Source organism: Coenobita brevimanus, chromosome 31 (assembly GCF_032717465.1).
Source record: "Coenobita brevimanus isolate Jiangsu-jjx chromosome 31, ASM3271746v2, whole genome shotgun sequence".
In the NCBI taxonomy this organism is placed as follows: Eukaryota; Metazoa; Arthropoda; class Malacostraca; order Decapoda; family Coenobitidae; genus Coenobita; species Coenobita brevimanus.
In genome coordinates, this window is record NC_136984.1 from 1,636,398 (window position 1) to 1,652,640 (window position 16,243).

At 46.3% G+C, this 16,243-nt stretch overlaps 1 protein-coding gene across 1 annotated transcript in view; it reads left to right on the top strand.

The window, feature by feature from the left end:
- Window positions 1-1,619: 1,619 nt before the first annotated feature.
- jef (major facilitator superfamily domain-containing protein 6 jef) overlaps window positions 1,620-16,243 on the top strand; it is a 21,140-nt gene continuing 6,516 nt past the window's right edge. The window contains exons 1-7 of the mRNA XM_080269062.1: window positions 1,620-2,434; window positions 7,119-7,281; window positions 8,397-8,675; window positions 10,009-10,176; window positions 12,079-12,306; window positions 13,679-13,831; window positions 15,471-15,626. Of these exons, the coding sequence (XP_080125188.1) occupies window positions 2,001-2,434; window positions 7,119-7,281; window positions 8,397-8,675; window positions 10,009-10,176; window positions 12,079-12,306; window positions 13,679-13,831; window positions 15,471-15,626 (1,581 nt within the window). The 5' untranslated portion in view covers window positions 1,620-2,000. The remainder of the gene's footprint in view (window positions 2,435-7,118; window positions 7,282-8,396; window positions 8,676-10,008; window positions 10,177-12,078; window positions 12,307-13,678; window positions 13,832-15,470; window positions 15,627-16,243) is intronic.

The following is a 16,243-nucleotide window of genomic DNA, read 5'->3' on the forward strand; positions in this document are numbered from 1 at the left end:
CACGGAAATAGGAAGGGGAGAGGTAGGTGAGAAGAGGTAGGTATGGAGAGAGGAGGAGGAGAGTATGGAGAGAAGAGGAGAAGAGTAAGAAGAGAAGAGGAGGAGGGTAAGGAGAGAAGAGAAGAGGAAGAAAGTAAGGAGAGAAGAGGAGGAGGGTATGGAGAGAAGAGAAGAGGAGGAGGGTAAGGAGAGAAGAGAAGAGGAGGAGAGTATGGAGAGAAGAGACGAGGAGGAGGGTAAGGAGAGAAGAGGAGAGGAAGAAAGTAAGGAGAGAAGAGGAGAAGAGTATGGAGAGAAGAGGAGGAGAGTATGGAGAGAAGAGAAGAGGAGGAGAGTAAGGAGAGAAGAGAAGAGGAGGAGGGTAAGGAGAGAAGAGGAGAAGAGTAAGGAGAGAAGAGAAGAGTAAGGAGAGAAGAGAAGAGTAAGGAGAGAAGAGAAGAGGAGAAGAGTAAGGAGAGAAGAGAAGAGGAGGAGAGTATGGAGAGAAGAGGAAGAAAGTATGGAGAGAAGAGGAGGAGAGTATGGAGAGAAGAGAAGAGGAGGTGAGGAAGGAGAGAAGAGGAGGAGGAGGGGGGAGAGAGAGAGAGAGAGAGAGAGAGAGAGAGAGAGAGAGAGAGAGAGTATAGTAACCAAGGAGACTCACCAAAGCTCATTTAATTTCATGGATTTCAGTTCGTATTCTCGTTGGTTATGGAAGCTCCCTAACACCTCTTCCTTAGCGATTTATTTTTGGAGGTGGCTGGTTAATATCCTTTTGTATGTTATTTATGCAGATTATGGTGATGCTGGAAGGATTTATGTAACGCAGAAGAGGGCAGTTTGGTTTAATAAGCATAATAAATCGCTTAGGAAAAGGTGTTAGGGAGCTTCCTTATTTATGCAGAGTATGGTGATGTTTGAAGGATTTATATAACACAGAATAGGATAGTAAGGCGTTCTAAGCAAAATAAATCGCTTAGGAAAAGGTGTTAGGGAACTTCCTTAACCAACAAAATATTGTGAGAGTTAGCCAGGACAGTAAGATGTAATAAAGAAAATAAATCGCTTAGGAAATGGTGTTGGGGAGCTTCCTTGCCGAGTATAGCGATGTTTGAAGGATGCATATACCATGGACTACGACTGTAAGGTTTAACAAGCAAAATAAATCGCACTGAAAAAGGTGTTAACGGACGAGAGTAGGTTACGGGTGTCTGAATTTAAATTGAGTGGACCAGTTCCAAGATATAACACGGACTAGGACCGTAAGGTGTAATAGGCAAAATAAATCGCACTGGAAAAGGTGTTAACGGACGAGAATAGGCTACGGGTGTTTGAATTTAAATTAAGTGGACCAGTTCCGCCAAATGAAAACCAACGGACTATAGACGGGGTCGCGGGGAGGCAGGCCGCTCGCTACATGTCAAGGATGTATTGATTCCGGCGCTTGCGTTGCCAAATATTACCTAGAAATTATCGTTCTGGGATAAAAATTACTCTTTGATTTGAAATAGCGGCGGGAAAAAAGTATATATATTTTTCTGGTGTGTAATGATGGCAGGTTAAAAGTGGTGATGAAAAAGTAATGAGACAATGGCAAGGTGAGGTGACGCTTGCGCATCGGGAGGACGTGAGAGGAAGAACACACAGGCTGACTTCCATTGAGAGTGCGTTTCATTCTTCCTCCAACGTCTGCCTACCCTCGCTCACACTCACACCTAACCCTCAAGTGTCTGTGAGTGTGGGAGGGAGGTGAAGGAGAGGATACTTCAAGGATTAGGTGACGGAAAAGTGGTCTGTCTTCTTAGCTCCAAGTCCCACTTCAAAAACACTTCGTATCGACCGGAGATCCGCTTGAAATCTAACCGTTTTGGTGGCTAAGGGGGACTGTTTGGATTTTAATTTGAATATCAGTGTGCGAATCAGCCTGGCCACATCCCCATCCATGCCACAGGCCAGGATATCAAGCGGAAAATAGTCTTTGAAAAGGGATCGGTTGAGGCAGCCAGTTCAACGGCCACAAAATGGACTCCGTCAGAAACGACAACTATCAGGGCTACACCATGGACCAGCAACAGCAACAGGAGCAGGGACAGGGGTTCTACGGAGAGCAACAGCAGCAGAGGACGACCACGGGGCCCGGGGCTAGGCCGTTCGTGGACCCAGAAGCCCATGGGGAGGTGGATCCGTCAGCGTACCCGGAGCCCAAGGAGTCGACTCACAAAATCCGCGGCCGTTCGGATATTTTAGACATGTTCTGCAATAACGTTAATCAGGAACTTCTCATCGCCAAAACGTTCTACTTCTTCTTCTTCTCCGCCTTCGGGTCCCTCTTCCCCCTCATGGCCGTCTACTTCAAACAAATGGCTCTCAATCCTTTACAAACCGGGACGCTGATTGGAATTCGACCCTTTGTGGAGTTTATCGGAGCACCATTCTGGGGGTCCATTGCTGACAAGTGAGTAATTAAAGCTCTCTCTCTCTCTCTCTCTCTCTCTCTCTCCAAGGTTCCATAGTTGATGTGACATGCTCATTCAATAATATTCTCTCTCTCTCTCTCTCTCTCTGGGGTTGCATTCTGACGAGGGAGTGATTAGGCACGCAACTGCATTATATACTCTCTCTCTCTCTCTCTCTCTCTCTCTCTCTCTCTCTCTCTCTCTCAATAAAAAATCACCTCACTCCAACTCTATATATATATTTTTTTTTATTCAATTAAAATAATGGAATGAATACTGACCGTTACTGTTTGAAAATTCGAAAAATTAAATAAATGTAACGTATTTTCCTCCACCGTTGTTTGTAAAGGCGAATTGTGTAATATTTGTGCTGCGTGTAAGTCAGAGAAGCCGGAGAAGTACACACACACACACATACACACACACACACACACACACACACACACACACACACACACACACATTATAGTAATTGTCTTTGTCTCTCTCTCTCTCTCTCACACACACACACACACACACACACACACACACACATGCATACATACATCGTCACATTATGGTAACTGCTCTCTCTCTCTCTCTCTCTCTCTCTCTCTCTCTCTCTCTGTCACACACACACACACACACACACACACACACACACACACACACACACGCATACATACATCCTCACATTATGGTAACTGCTCTCTCTCTCTCTCTCTCTCTCTTCAGCGAGTGAGTGTTAATATTGACCAAATTAACACTAACATTTTCTCCTCCCTAACACCTTTTCTTAAGCGATTTATTCCGCTTATTACCAGTCTGTCCTATTCTGTTATATAAATCCTTCACACACGGCCATTCTCTGCATAAATAAGACACAAAAGGGCATTAACCAGCCACATCTAAAATAAATCGCTAAGGAAGAGGTGTTAGGGATGAAGCAAGAACACGATTTTACACATACATACACAAATACATACATGCGAGTAGGTACACATACATACATAGTGTACACAAATATACACGCACACAAAACATATACAAGGGCCACCTCCTTTACTATCTATCTATCTATCTATCTATTGCTAGAAAACTCAATCCCGTTTGGGGTGGCCACAAACAAATCGCCTCCACGTCGCCCTGTCCCCCGCCACTTCACTGCCCTGCTCCCAACTCACACCCCCCTCTCTCATATACCTCTCCACCCCATCCCTCCATCTCATCCTCGGCCTCCCCCTCCCTCTTCCCCCCTCCACCTCACTCACATACACTCTCTTCGTCAGTCTCTCACCCTCCATCCTCTCCACATGGCCAAACCACCTCAGTGTGTTTCTCCTAACGGTTCCTATCACATCCACATCCACACCACAACGCTCCTTCACTTCCTCATTTGTCAGCCTGTCTCTCCATGTAACTCCACATCCACCTCACTCACATACACTCTCCTCGTCAGTCTTTCACCCTCCATCCTCTCCACATGGCCAAACCACCTCAGTGTGTTCCTCATAACGCTTCCTATCACATCCACATCCACACCACAACACTCCTTTATATCCTCATTCGTCAGCCTGTCTCTCCAGGTGACTCCACACACAATTTGATATTATAAATTCCCAAATAAACACAGCAATTTCTCTGAACCGGGACCTTTCTAAAATTAATCAATGGAGAGAAACAAATCTAGTCTCATATAATGCTCAGAAAACTAAATATATTAATTTCTCCAACAGAAAGAATCCCTCAGACTCTCGCATAATTTTAAATGCTGTCAGTATTCCCATATCCACTACAATTGATATCCCAGGTGTTACTCTAAACCCCAACCTAAGCTGGACAGCTGTTGTTAAATCCCTTGCTAAAAACGCTTCTAAAAAACTGGGACTTATGTACAGAGTTCGTGAGTTCTTCACTGACGAGCAGATGGCCACAATACACAAAAGTCATGTGCGTTCTCTGATGGTATACTATTCACCACTGTGGAGTGGATGTGGAGCGGTTGCATTGAGGCAGTTGGACAAAATTCAAAATAAAGCCATTAGATTAATCAATAATCCTGCCGTAACGCAAGACCTTCCTCCATTATCAGTACGTAGAGATGTTGCTTCTTTAGCATTATTTTATCGATATTTTTACCGTAAGTGCTCTGACCAACTTGCTTCAGTTGTGCCTCCCCTTCACATTTTCTCCCAAAATACTCGGGCAGCTGGAGCGCCCATGAACTCACACTGTCTCCCCCGCACTGCACAACCTCTGCTTATCAGAATTCATTTATCCCCAGAACTACTACTCTCTGGAATGCACCTTCTGGCAGCTGCTTCCCACAAACATTTAATCCATTTTTATTTACACCCAGTTGTTATAAATATTTTACGAATGGACCAGGCTTTTAGGCACCTGCACTTCTTTATTATTTCCTTGGTTTTTCCTTCCTCCTACTGTCTTAAAAAAAAAATCGCCAAGGAGGAGGTGCTAGGAAGCTTCCTTGGTCCATATTCTAGTCGGATAAGGAGGCTCTCTAGCGCCTTTTCCTAAGCGATTTATTTTCCTTATTACCTTAGTCATACTGTCTTATATCAATCCTTCACACATCGCCATACTCTGCATACATAACACTATCTATCTATCTATAGCACGACGCCCTAATCCCGCAAAGGGTGACCGCAGACAAAACGCCTCCAAGTCGCTCTGTCACCCATCATTTGACTACCCTCCCCCCAACACCCCCCCCCTCCCTCATATACCTCTCAACTCCATCCCTCCACCTCATCCTCGGTCTACCCCTCCCTCTCCCTCCCTGCACTTCACCTACATACACCCTCTTAGTCAGTCTTTCATTCTCCATTCTCTCCACATGTCCAAACCACCTCAGTGTATTTCTCCTAATTCACCCTCCACCTCATCCTCGGTCTACCCCTCCCTCTCCCTCCCTGCAGTTCACCTACATACACCCTCTTAGTCAGTCTTTCATTCTCCATTCTCTCCACATGTCCAAACCACCTCAGTGTATTTCTCCTAATCTTCTCAACCACATCCACATCTACCCCACAACGTTCCTTCACTTCTTCATTCGTCAACCTGTCCCTCCATGTCGTAACACACAAAAGAAAATTGTCGCTTCGTATTTATGGCTAACGGTAATCCTGTTTCAAATTACGCCCCCCCCCCTTTTTCAAAATCCTGGATCTGGTTCAAAAAAATATATATATGTGGTTCAACGGATTATTCCTTCCGTTATGACTCTATTCAAATTTAGGCCCGACTTTTGGCGTAGGGAAATTTGATGTAAACTCAATTAACGTTTTCACCGTTAGGGCGATCTTTCTCTCTCTCTCTCTCTCTCTCTCTATCTATCTATCTATCTATCTATTGCCAGACGCCGTAATCCCGTAAGGGGTGGCCACAAACAAATCGCCGCCTCCATGTCGCCCTGTCCCCCGTCATTTCACTGCCCTGCTCCCAGCTCACGCCCCCCCTCACTCATATACCTCTCCACTCCATCCCTCCATCTCATCCTTGGCCTCCCCCTCCCTCTCCCTCCCTCCACCTCAGTCATATACACTCTCCTCGTCAGTCTCTCGCTCTCCATCTTCTCCAGCCAGAGTAAAAATAAATACGTAAATAAATGGTTTCCCGTAACAAGCAAAACAAATCGCTTACGAGACGGTTAAAGACAAAAAGGTTTCCCGTAACAAAACAAATCGCTTACGAGAAGGTGTTAGGGAACTTCCTTCACCTACACAAATGGTTTCCCGTAATAAGCAAAACAAATCGCTTAGGAAGAGGTGTTAGGGACCTTCCTTCACCAATACAAAATGGATTCCCGTAATAAGCAAAACAAATCTCTTACCAGAAGGTGTTAGGGAGCTTCCTTCACCGACACAATATGGTTTCCCGTAATAAGTAAAACAAATCGCTTAGGAAGAGGTGTTAGGGAGCTTCCTTAGCCGACATAAAATGGTTTCCCGTAATAAGCAAAACAAATCGCTTAGGAGAAGGTGTTAGGGAGCTTCCGGGATGAGCACCATGGCCAAGCGCTTCATGGTCTCCCCCCCCCCTTGTTTTTCACCCTTTACCTAACACCTTTCCCTAACTAACTTATCCTGACAATACTATTTTTTTAATGCAAGAAAGAAGGAACCAAAGGCCAGGAGGAAGCAAGATTATTTCCTGAGAGAAAGAGAGAGAGAGAGTTGAATATTGGTCAACTTTAAACCTTGTTAGGGAACTCTCTCTCTCTCTCTCTCTCACACACACACACACACACACACACACACAAATACTTAAATTTTCTCTATCTATCCATCATATATACCGACTGATTCTCTCTCTCTCTCTCTCTCTCTCTCTCTCAAATACTGGTTGATTCAAAGTCTGCCTGTCTCTACCAACTCTCTCTCTCTTTCATTCTGTAATTCACTCTCTCTCCCTCTCTAATCCACACGCCCTTCCTCACTTTCTTTCTCTACCTCCCTCTCTCACTTTCTCTCTCTCCCTCCCTCCCCCCCTCTTTCTCTCTCTCTCTCTCCCCCCCCTCTCTCTCTCTCTCTCTCTCTCTCTCTCAAATACTGCTTGTACGATAATAAACCTTGTCATTTTTTTTTTATATTTCTCTACCAATTCAGTCACTCTCCCTCCCTCCCTCCCTCTCTCTCTCACTCTCTCACTCACTCCCTGGCTCTCTCTCACTCTCTCACACAGGTTCCAGAGGGGTAAAATCATGCTCCTGTGCGCCGTAGGGTCCTGGATTCTCTTCACACTCTCTGTCAGCGTAATCCAGCCTGCAGCCACCTCCTGTGTCGTGTTCAATGGCACTCACCACATCCTGAAGAACCTTAACAACCCCTACAAGGCGAGTTATTCCGTGGGTTTTATGAGAGAGAGAGAGAGAGAGAGAGAGAGAGAGAGAGAGAGAGAGAGAGAGAGAGAGAGAGAGAGTCATCATATCCTCAAGAATCTTAACAACCCCTACAAGGCGAGTTATTCCGTGGTTTCTATTAGAGAGAGAGAGAGAGAGAGAGAGAGAGAGAGAGAGATTACTAAGATCACTTAAACAGCTTCAATCACATTTCAACCAAATTTTGTGGAAAGGTTAAGGGTCACGCAAGGATGGCCCATTCTGAGAGCCAGCAGGAAGGTCAAGGTCACCGTGAAATGGCAATTGTTTGGTGCAAGGATGCTGTGCTCCCTGAATGCGCCTTGATTATGCTGTTGTTATTATTATTATTATTATTATTATTAGGACACGACTACTACTACTACTACTACTACTACTACCACTACTACTACTACTACTACCACTACTACTACTACTAGGCTACTATTACTACTGCTATTATTGTTGCTATTTTTACTAATATTATTTTATTTATGCTGCCCTGTGCTGAGCTCTCTTCAGTGGCACACACCGCATCCTGAGTCAATATAACCTCTATTCGGTAAGTTTTATATAGATAGATAGATAGATAGACAGATAGATAGATAGATATATTCTTAAAATCACCAGAAACCTTTGTCTGGTATGTGTGTATGTAATGATGTACGTATGTATGTGTGTACTGATGTTGATGATATATACACACAACGTTAACCATTTTCTTTAATGCATAATCTACCCTAACCTAAAATATTCTACCCTAGCCTACCCAAATCTACCCCACCCTTATGAAATCCGCCCTAATCTACCCCATCCTGACCCTCCATCACCCGCAGACTCCACAACAGGTCAGCAACTACCCTAATCTAGCCTACCTATCTATCTATTGCCAGACGCCTTAATCCCGTAAGCGGTGGCCACAAACAAATCGCCTCCATGTCGCCTGTCCCCCGCCATTTCACTGCCCCGCTCCCAACTCACACTCCCCTCTCTCATATACCTCTCCACTCCATCCCTAGCCTACCCTAATCTACCCTACCCTTATATAATTCAACCTAATCTGCCTCATCCTGACTATATATCTCCCGCAGACTCCGCAACAGGTTCGCAAACGCAGCGTGGAGGAAAGTGGGGTTATCAGCGCTCCTGACGTCGACACTCCTTCCCTGGACCTCCTCGATTTACCACATTTGCCACACCTCTACCACAAGCGCTCCTCTGTGTTGGATGTGGTGGAGGGGAAGGATGTGGAGGGGGATGTGGTGGAGTATTTGCCACATCCTGTTGTCGAAGAAGGATTGAGGCTTCGGAGGAGAAAGAGAGACACGCCACTACCACCTGATCATGTCGTTGGAAAGTCGCCGAACGTTGTGCACTATACGGTGAGTGGATGGTCTCTTTAACTCTCCTTCTATCTATCTATCTGGAGTGTATTGGTGTTGTGATGAGGAGGGGTAGATTGAGATGGTTTGGAAGGATGGGACTGGAGTGTATTGGTGTTGTGATGAGGAGGGGTAGATTGAGATGGTTTGGGAGGAAGGATAGGACTGGAGTGTATTGGTGTTGTGATGAGGAGGGGTAGACTGAGATGGTTTGGGAGGAAGGATGGGACTGGAGTGTGTTGGTGTTGTGATGAGGAGGGGTAGATTGAGATGGTTTGGGAGGAAGGATGGGACTGGAGTGTGTTGGTGTTGTGATGAGGAGGGGTAGATTGAGATGGTTTGGGAGGAAGGATAGGACCGGAGTGGATTGGTGCTGTGATGAGGAGGGGTAGACTGAGATGGTTTGGGCATGTGGAGAGGATGGAGGATGACAGTTGGGTGTGGAAGGTGAGAAGTGTGAACGCCGGGGGCAGGGTTGCGAGAGGCAGACCGAAAAAGACCTACAATGAGGTCATAGAGTGTGACCTCAGGGATAAGGGATTGAACAGGGAGGCTGCCAGAGATCAAGCAGTGTGGAGAGCCGCCATTAGGTGACCACGGCTGATGTATGTAATGCTGAAGGTTTATACACGAACGGTACGAATGATGAATGATAAAAACTTCTGTGTTTCTCACCCTTCCCTAAATGATACAATATCCTTCTTGTAATCTATTGCTCTGTGATTTATTTTACTATCATATAAAACTTTTTTGTGGTAGGTGGGGACGCTCACCATCCACTCACTCGATGTAATGCTGCTCTCAGGTGTCTGCCCTCTCCTCTCCTTCCTTCCTTCCTCTTCTGTCTTTCTTTCCTTCATTGTTTCCTCGTCCTTCTGCCTGTGGGTGACTTTACACTCCCTCTTCTGTCTTTCTTTCCTTCATTCTTTCCTCTTCCTTCTGCCTGTGGGTGACTTTACACTCCCTCTTCTGTCTTTCTTTCCTTCATTCTTTCCTCTTCCTTCTGCCTGTGGGTGACTTTACACTCCCTCTTCTGTCTTTCTTTCCTTCATTCTTTCCTCTTCCTTCTGCCTGTGGGTGACTTTACACTCCCTCTTCTGTCTTTCTTTCCTTCATTCTTTCCTCTTCCTTCTGCCTGTGGGTGACTTTACACTCCCTCTTCTGTCTTTCTTTCCTTCATTCTTTCCTCTTTCTTCTGTCAATGGGTGATAATGATGATAATATAAAACTTTTTCATGCAATGCCTCCCACTGTCACAGCCAGCAAGGAACCATCAGCAAACTTTTGATCACAATTTTAAATCACCTTCAAATTCAAACGTCTCTCTGTACAGGTAAACTTCAAGCAGTTCAAAGGGGCAGAGGAGGAATGGCTCTCCCCGCCGTTTTCCTCCATCGTGTACCGTGCAGCCGATGTTCAAAAAGTGTTCTTCCTGCTTCTCTTGGTGGTCATCCTAGGCGAGTTCTTTAGCTGCCCTGCAATTACACTGGCCGACTCTGCTGTAAGTACCTCTATCTGATTACGTGGATGTGCAGTGCGTCCTCGAGTGTGAGGCCTGGGGTGGCTGGGTTTACGATGGAAGAGCTGAGAGGAAGGATGGGACTGGGGTGTATAGGTGCTGTGATGAGGAGGGGTAGATTGAGATGGTTTGGGAGGAAGGCTGGGACTGGAGTGTATTGGTGTTGTGATGAGGAGGGGTAGATTGAGATGGTTTGGGAGGAAGGATGGGACTGGAGTGTATTGGTGCTGTGATGAGGAGGGGTAGATTGAGATGGTTTGGGAGGAAGGCTGGGACTGGAGTGTATTGGTGTTGTGATGAGGAGGGGTAGATTGAGATGGTTTGGGAGGAAGGATGGGACTGGAGTGTATTGGTGTTGTGATGAGGAGGGGTAGATTGAGATGGTTTGGGAGGAAGGATGGGACTGGAGTGTATTGGTGTTGTGATGAGGAGGGGTGGATTGAGATGGTTTGGGAGGAAGGATGGGACTGGAGTGTATTGGTGTTGTGATGAGGAGGGGTAGATTGAGATGGTTTGGGAGGAAGGATGGGACTGGAGTGTATTGGTGTTGTGATGAGGAGGGGTAGATTGAGATGGTTTGGGAGGAAGGATGGGACTGGAGTGTATTGGTGTTTTGATGAGGAGGGGTAGATTGAGATGGTTTGGGAGGAAGGATGGGACTGGAGTGTATTGGTGTTGTGATGAGGAGGGGTAGATTGAGATGGTTTGGGAGGAAGGATGGGACTGGAGTGTATTGGTGTTGTGATGAGGAGGGGTAGATTGAGATGGTTTGGGAGGAAGGATGGGACTGGAGTGTATTGGTGCTGTGATGAGGAGGGATAGATTGAGATGGTCTGGGCATGTGGAGAGGATGGAGGAAGGTGAGAAGTGTGAATGTCAGGCGTGAGGCTGTGAGAGGCAGACCAAAAACGCCCTGGAACGAGGTCAAAGAGTGTGACCTCAAGGATATGAGACTTAATAGGGAGGCTGCCAGAGATCGAGCAGTGTGGAGAGCCGCCATTAGGTGACCAAGGCCGACTAATGCAAGCAGGTTAGAGCCTTTGTAAAACACACACACACACACACACACACACACACACACACACAACACCACATACACCCACCTTGAATTCCATGTGTAGAGGTATTGTCAGGTTTTACACACACACACACACACACACACACACACACACACACACACACACACACACACACACACACACACACACACACACACACACACACACACACACACACACACACACACACACACACACACACACACACACGAGTAGCCTAGTTCATTCCTGATAGGCCAATAAAGGAATGAATGATGAATGTACTGATAATAATAATAATAATAATAATAATAATAATAATGACTCCCCACACACACCACAGAATCTCTCTCTCTCTCTCTCTAACCTCGATTATGAAGCAGCGTCTGTCTGTCTGTCTGTTTATCTCTGTCTGTCTGTCTCTCTCTCTCTTTCTTTACCACTTTTCCTTTCTTTTCGCTCTCTCTCTCTCTCTCTCTCTCTCTTTCTTTACCACAATTTTCCTTTCTTTTCGCTGTCTCTCTCTCTCTCTCTCTCTCTTTACCACATTTTTCCTTTTCGCTGTCTCTCTCTCTCTCTCTCTCTCTCTCTCTCCCTGTCTCTCTTTCTTTACGTCTTTCTTTTCTTTTCGCTCTCTCTCTCTCTCTCCCTCTCTTTCTCTACGTCTATCTTTTCTCTCTATTGTTTTCGCTGTCTCTGTCTGTCTGTCTGTCTGTCTGTCTCTCTCTCTCTCTCTTTACCACATTTTTCCTTTCTTTTCGCTGTCTCTCTCCCTTTCTTTCTTTACCACTTCTCTCTCTCTCTCTCACACACACACTCTCTCTACGTCTACCTTTCCTCTCTACAGGTCCTGACGTATCTGGGCGACGAGGCAGACCACTACGGCCGTCAGCGCATGTTCGGGTCTTTGGGCTGGGGTCTTGCCATGTTCTTCGTCGGGATAGCTCTAGATCATTCCACAGCCTTCCCTGGACACCCTTGTGGACCCCATGAGAAAGAGAGGAATTACACCATCTGCTTCGCTGTGTTTAGCGTGCTGATGGGATGCGCCCTTATTACGGCCTCCCAGTTTAAGGTGTGTGTGTGTGTGTGTGTGTGTGTGTGTGTGTGTGTGTGTGTGTGTAAAAATAGATAATGATTCTATGTGTGCAATTCAAGGTGGGTGTATGTTGGGTGGTGTGTGTGTGTGTGTGTGTGTGTGTGTGTGTGTGTGTGTGTGTGTGTGTGTGTGTGTGTGTAAAAATAGATAATGATTCTATGTGTGCAATTCAAGGTGGGTGTATGTTGGGTGGTGTGTGTGTGTGTGTGTGTGTGTGTGTGTGTGTGTGTGTGTGTGTGTGTGTGTAAAAATAGATAATGATTCTATGTGTGCAATTCAAGGTGTGTGTGTGTGTGTGTGTGTGTGTGTGTGTGTGTGTGTGTGTGTGTGTAAAAATAGATAATGATTCTATGTGTGCAATTCAAGGTGGGTGTATGTTGGGTGGTGTGTGTGTGTGTGTGTGTGTGTAATTCACCGGGTCGGTCATTATCACTTGATGGTCGTGATCGTCAGCTTTTACCCTCCCGGAAGGGAGCTGAGAGCTCATATAGTCCGATCTAAGGGCAAGGCTGTGACCTTCACACACGCACACACCCGTCTCCTTGCTCAAGGGGGACAGTAACCACCCACTTCGTCAGTGAAACTTTTCGCAACCTGAGCGAGGCGCGAACTCCCGTCTACCAGATGGCAAGCGAGAACGTGTGTGTGTGTGTGTGTGTGTGTGTGTGTGTGTGTGTGTGTAAAAATTGATAATGATTCTATGTGTGCAATTCAAGGTGGGTGTATGTTGGGTGGTGTGTGTGTGTGTGTGTGTGTGTGTGTGTGTGTGTGTGTGTGTGTGTGTGTAAAACCTGACAATACCACACCAACTTATGCAATACCTGTCCCTTTTCCAATATCTCCTCTTCTCTCTCTCTCTCTCTCCCCTTGTAACTTCAATCCTTTCTCCCCTTCCTACTCCTCCCATTATCTCTTCTTCTCTCTCCCTCTCTTCTAACTCTCCCTCCCTCTCTCTCTCTCTTCTAAGTCTCCCCCACTCTCTTCTCCCTCTCCCTCTCTCTCCCCTTCTTCTTCTTCCCTCTCTCTCTCTCTCTCTCTAACTCTCTTTCTCAACAGTTCGACTTCTCTCAACCCATGGCCAGCTCACCTTACCCTCCCTCTCCCTCTCTCTTCTAACTCTCTCTCTCTCTCTTCTCTCTCTCTCTCCTTGTCTCTCCCCTTCTTCCTCCCTCTCTCTCTCTCTCTTCTATCTCTAACTCTCTCTCTACCCCCAGTTTGACTATTCAGAGCCTGTGGCCAGCTCACCTTACCCTCTCTCTCCCCATCTCTCTCTCCCATCTAACTATCCCTCCCTCTATCTCCTTTCTCTCTCTCTCTCTTCTATCTCTAACTCTCTCTCTACCCCCAGTTCGACTATTCAGAGCCCGTGGCCAGCGCGGTAGAAGAGGAAGTGAAGGCGCCAGTGGACAACGGGCCTCGACCCTGGAATGAGCCGAAAATACCGCTACAGGAACAGAAATCCCAGAGGCAGAAGATTGACGAAGCCATAGGAACGATAAAGGTGAGAGCTGTCTATCTATCTGTCTATCTAGCTATCTATCTGTCTGTCTGTCTGTCTGTCTATCTAGCTGTCTGTCTATCTATCTATTTGTCTGTCTGTCTACCTATACCACTACAGGAACAGAAATCACAGAGGCCATAGGGACGATAAAGGTGAGAGCTGTCTATCTACCTATCTATTTCTGTCTATTTGTCTGTCTGTCTATCTATCTGTCTGTCTATCTATTGCCAAACGCCTTAATCCCGTAAGGGGTGGCCACAAACTAATTACCTCCATGTCGCCCTGTCCCTTGCCATTTCACTGCCTCCTCTCATATACCTCTCCACTCCATCCCTCCATCTCATCCTCGGCCTCCTCCTCCCTCTCCCCCCACCTCACTCACATACTCTCCACGTCAGTCTCTCACTCTCCATCCTCTCCACATGGCCAAACCACCACAGTGTGTTTCTCCTAACGCTTCCTATCACATCCACATCCACACCACAACGCTCCTTCACTTCCTCATTTGTCAGTCTGTCTCTCCATGTAACTCCACATCCACCTCACTCACATACACTCTCCTCGTCAGTCTCTCTCTTCATCCTCTCCACATGGCCTACCCACCTCAGTGTGTTTCTCCTAACGCTTCCTATCACATCCACATCCACACCACAACGCTCCTTCACTTCCTCATTTGTCAGTCTGTCTCTCCATGTAACTCCACATCCACCTCACTCACATACACTCTCCTCGTCAGTCTCTCACTCTCCATCCTCTCCACATGGCTAAACCACCTCAGTGTGTTTCTCCTAACGCTTCCTATCACATCCACATCCACACCACAACGCTCCTTCACTTCCTCATTTGTCAGTCTGTCTCTCCATGTAACTCCACATCCACCTCACTCACATACACTCTCCACGTCAGTCTCTCACTCTCCATTCTCTCCACATGGCCAAACCACCTCAGTGTGTTTCTCCTAACGCTTCCTATCACATCCACATCCACACCACAACGCTCCTTCACTTCCTCATTTGTCAGTCTGTCTCTCCATGTAACTCCACATCCACCTCACTCACATACACTCTCCTCGTCAGTCTCTCACTCTCCATCCTCTCCACATGGCCAAACCACCTCAGTGTGTTTCTCCTAACGCTTCCTATCACATCCACATCCACACCACAACGCTCCTTCACTTCCTCATTTGTCAGTCTGTCTCTCCATGTAACTCCACATCCACCTCACTCACATACACTCTCCTCGTCAGTCTCTCACCCTCCATCCTCTCCACATGGCCAAACCACCTCAGTGTGTTCCTCATAACGCTTCCTATCACATCCACATCCACACCACAACGCTCCTTCACTTCCTCATTTGTCAGTCTGTCTCTCCATGTAACTCCACATCCACCTCACTCACATACACTCTCCACGTCAGTCTCTCACCCTCCATCCTCTCCACATGGCCAAACCACCTCAGTGTGTTCCTCATAACGCTTCCTATCACATCCACATCCACACCACAACGCTCCTTCACTTCCTCATTTGTCAGTCTGTCTCTCCATGTAACTCCACATCCACCTCACTCACATACACTCTCCTCGTCAGCCTCTCACTCTTCATCCTCTCCACATACTAACCGCCATACTTCCTCCCCCCAGACCAAAATCTTCGCCCAGACCATGAAGGAAATGCCGGAGTGGTTTGTGGTGCTGAGGGAGTTCAAGAATTTGCGGTGTGGTGCTTTCCTGTTCGTGGCGTGGTGGATGGGCTTTGGCATTGGACTCATCTTTGCATTCCTCTTCTGGCATCTTCAGGTAGGTTGGTTTATTATAGTTATTGTTAAAACGCTGGGTGGTAACCATATAACCAAACCATACGTGCTCCCTACGTGTCAACAAGTGGGTTGGTGGAGGGTTAGTGCCCCTCCCTGTAAAACAAATAACTCAAAGTCAAATGGCCACCCCTTACGGGATTATGGCGTCTGGCAATAGACAGATAGATTATTATTATTACTATTATTATTATTACTATTATTATTATTATTATTATTATTATTATTTTGTTCGTGACGTGGTGGATGGGATTCAGCATTGGATTCATCTTTGCATTCACCATCCACTCACTCCATTAATTCATTTCGTATTGTTTATCAAGGCTCTACTATGCCTACTTGCGTTTCCACCTCACTTCATGTAGCAATGAGGATGTACTCTAATTGCAACTACACTGAGACAAGCCAAATTATTTTCTGTGACTCTGAAACCTATCTATCTATCTATCTATAATTGGTTTCTCATATCATCGGTTTCTAGTATAGGTTTCTTCTATTACTGGTTTCTAATATCGGTTTCTCATATAGCGGAGACGCGTATAAAAGGATCCGCCTCTATCCTCAACTCATCGTGCTCGTCTCCCCCACAGGACTACGGCG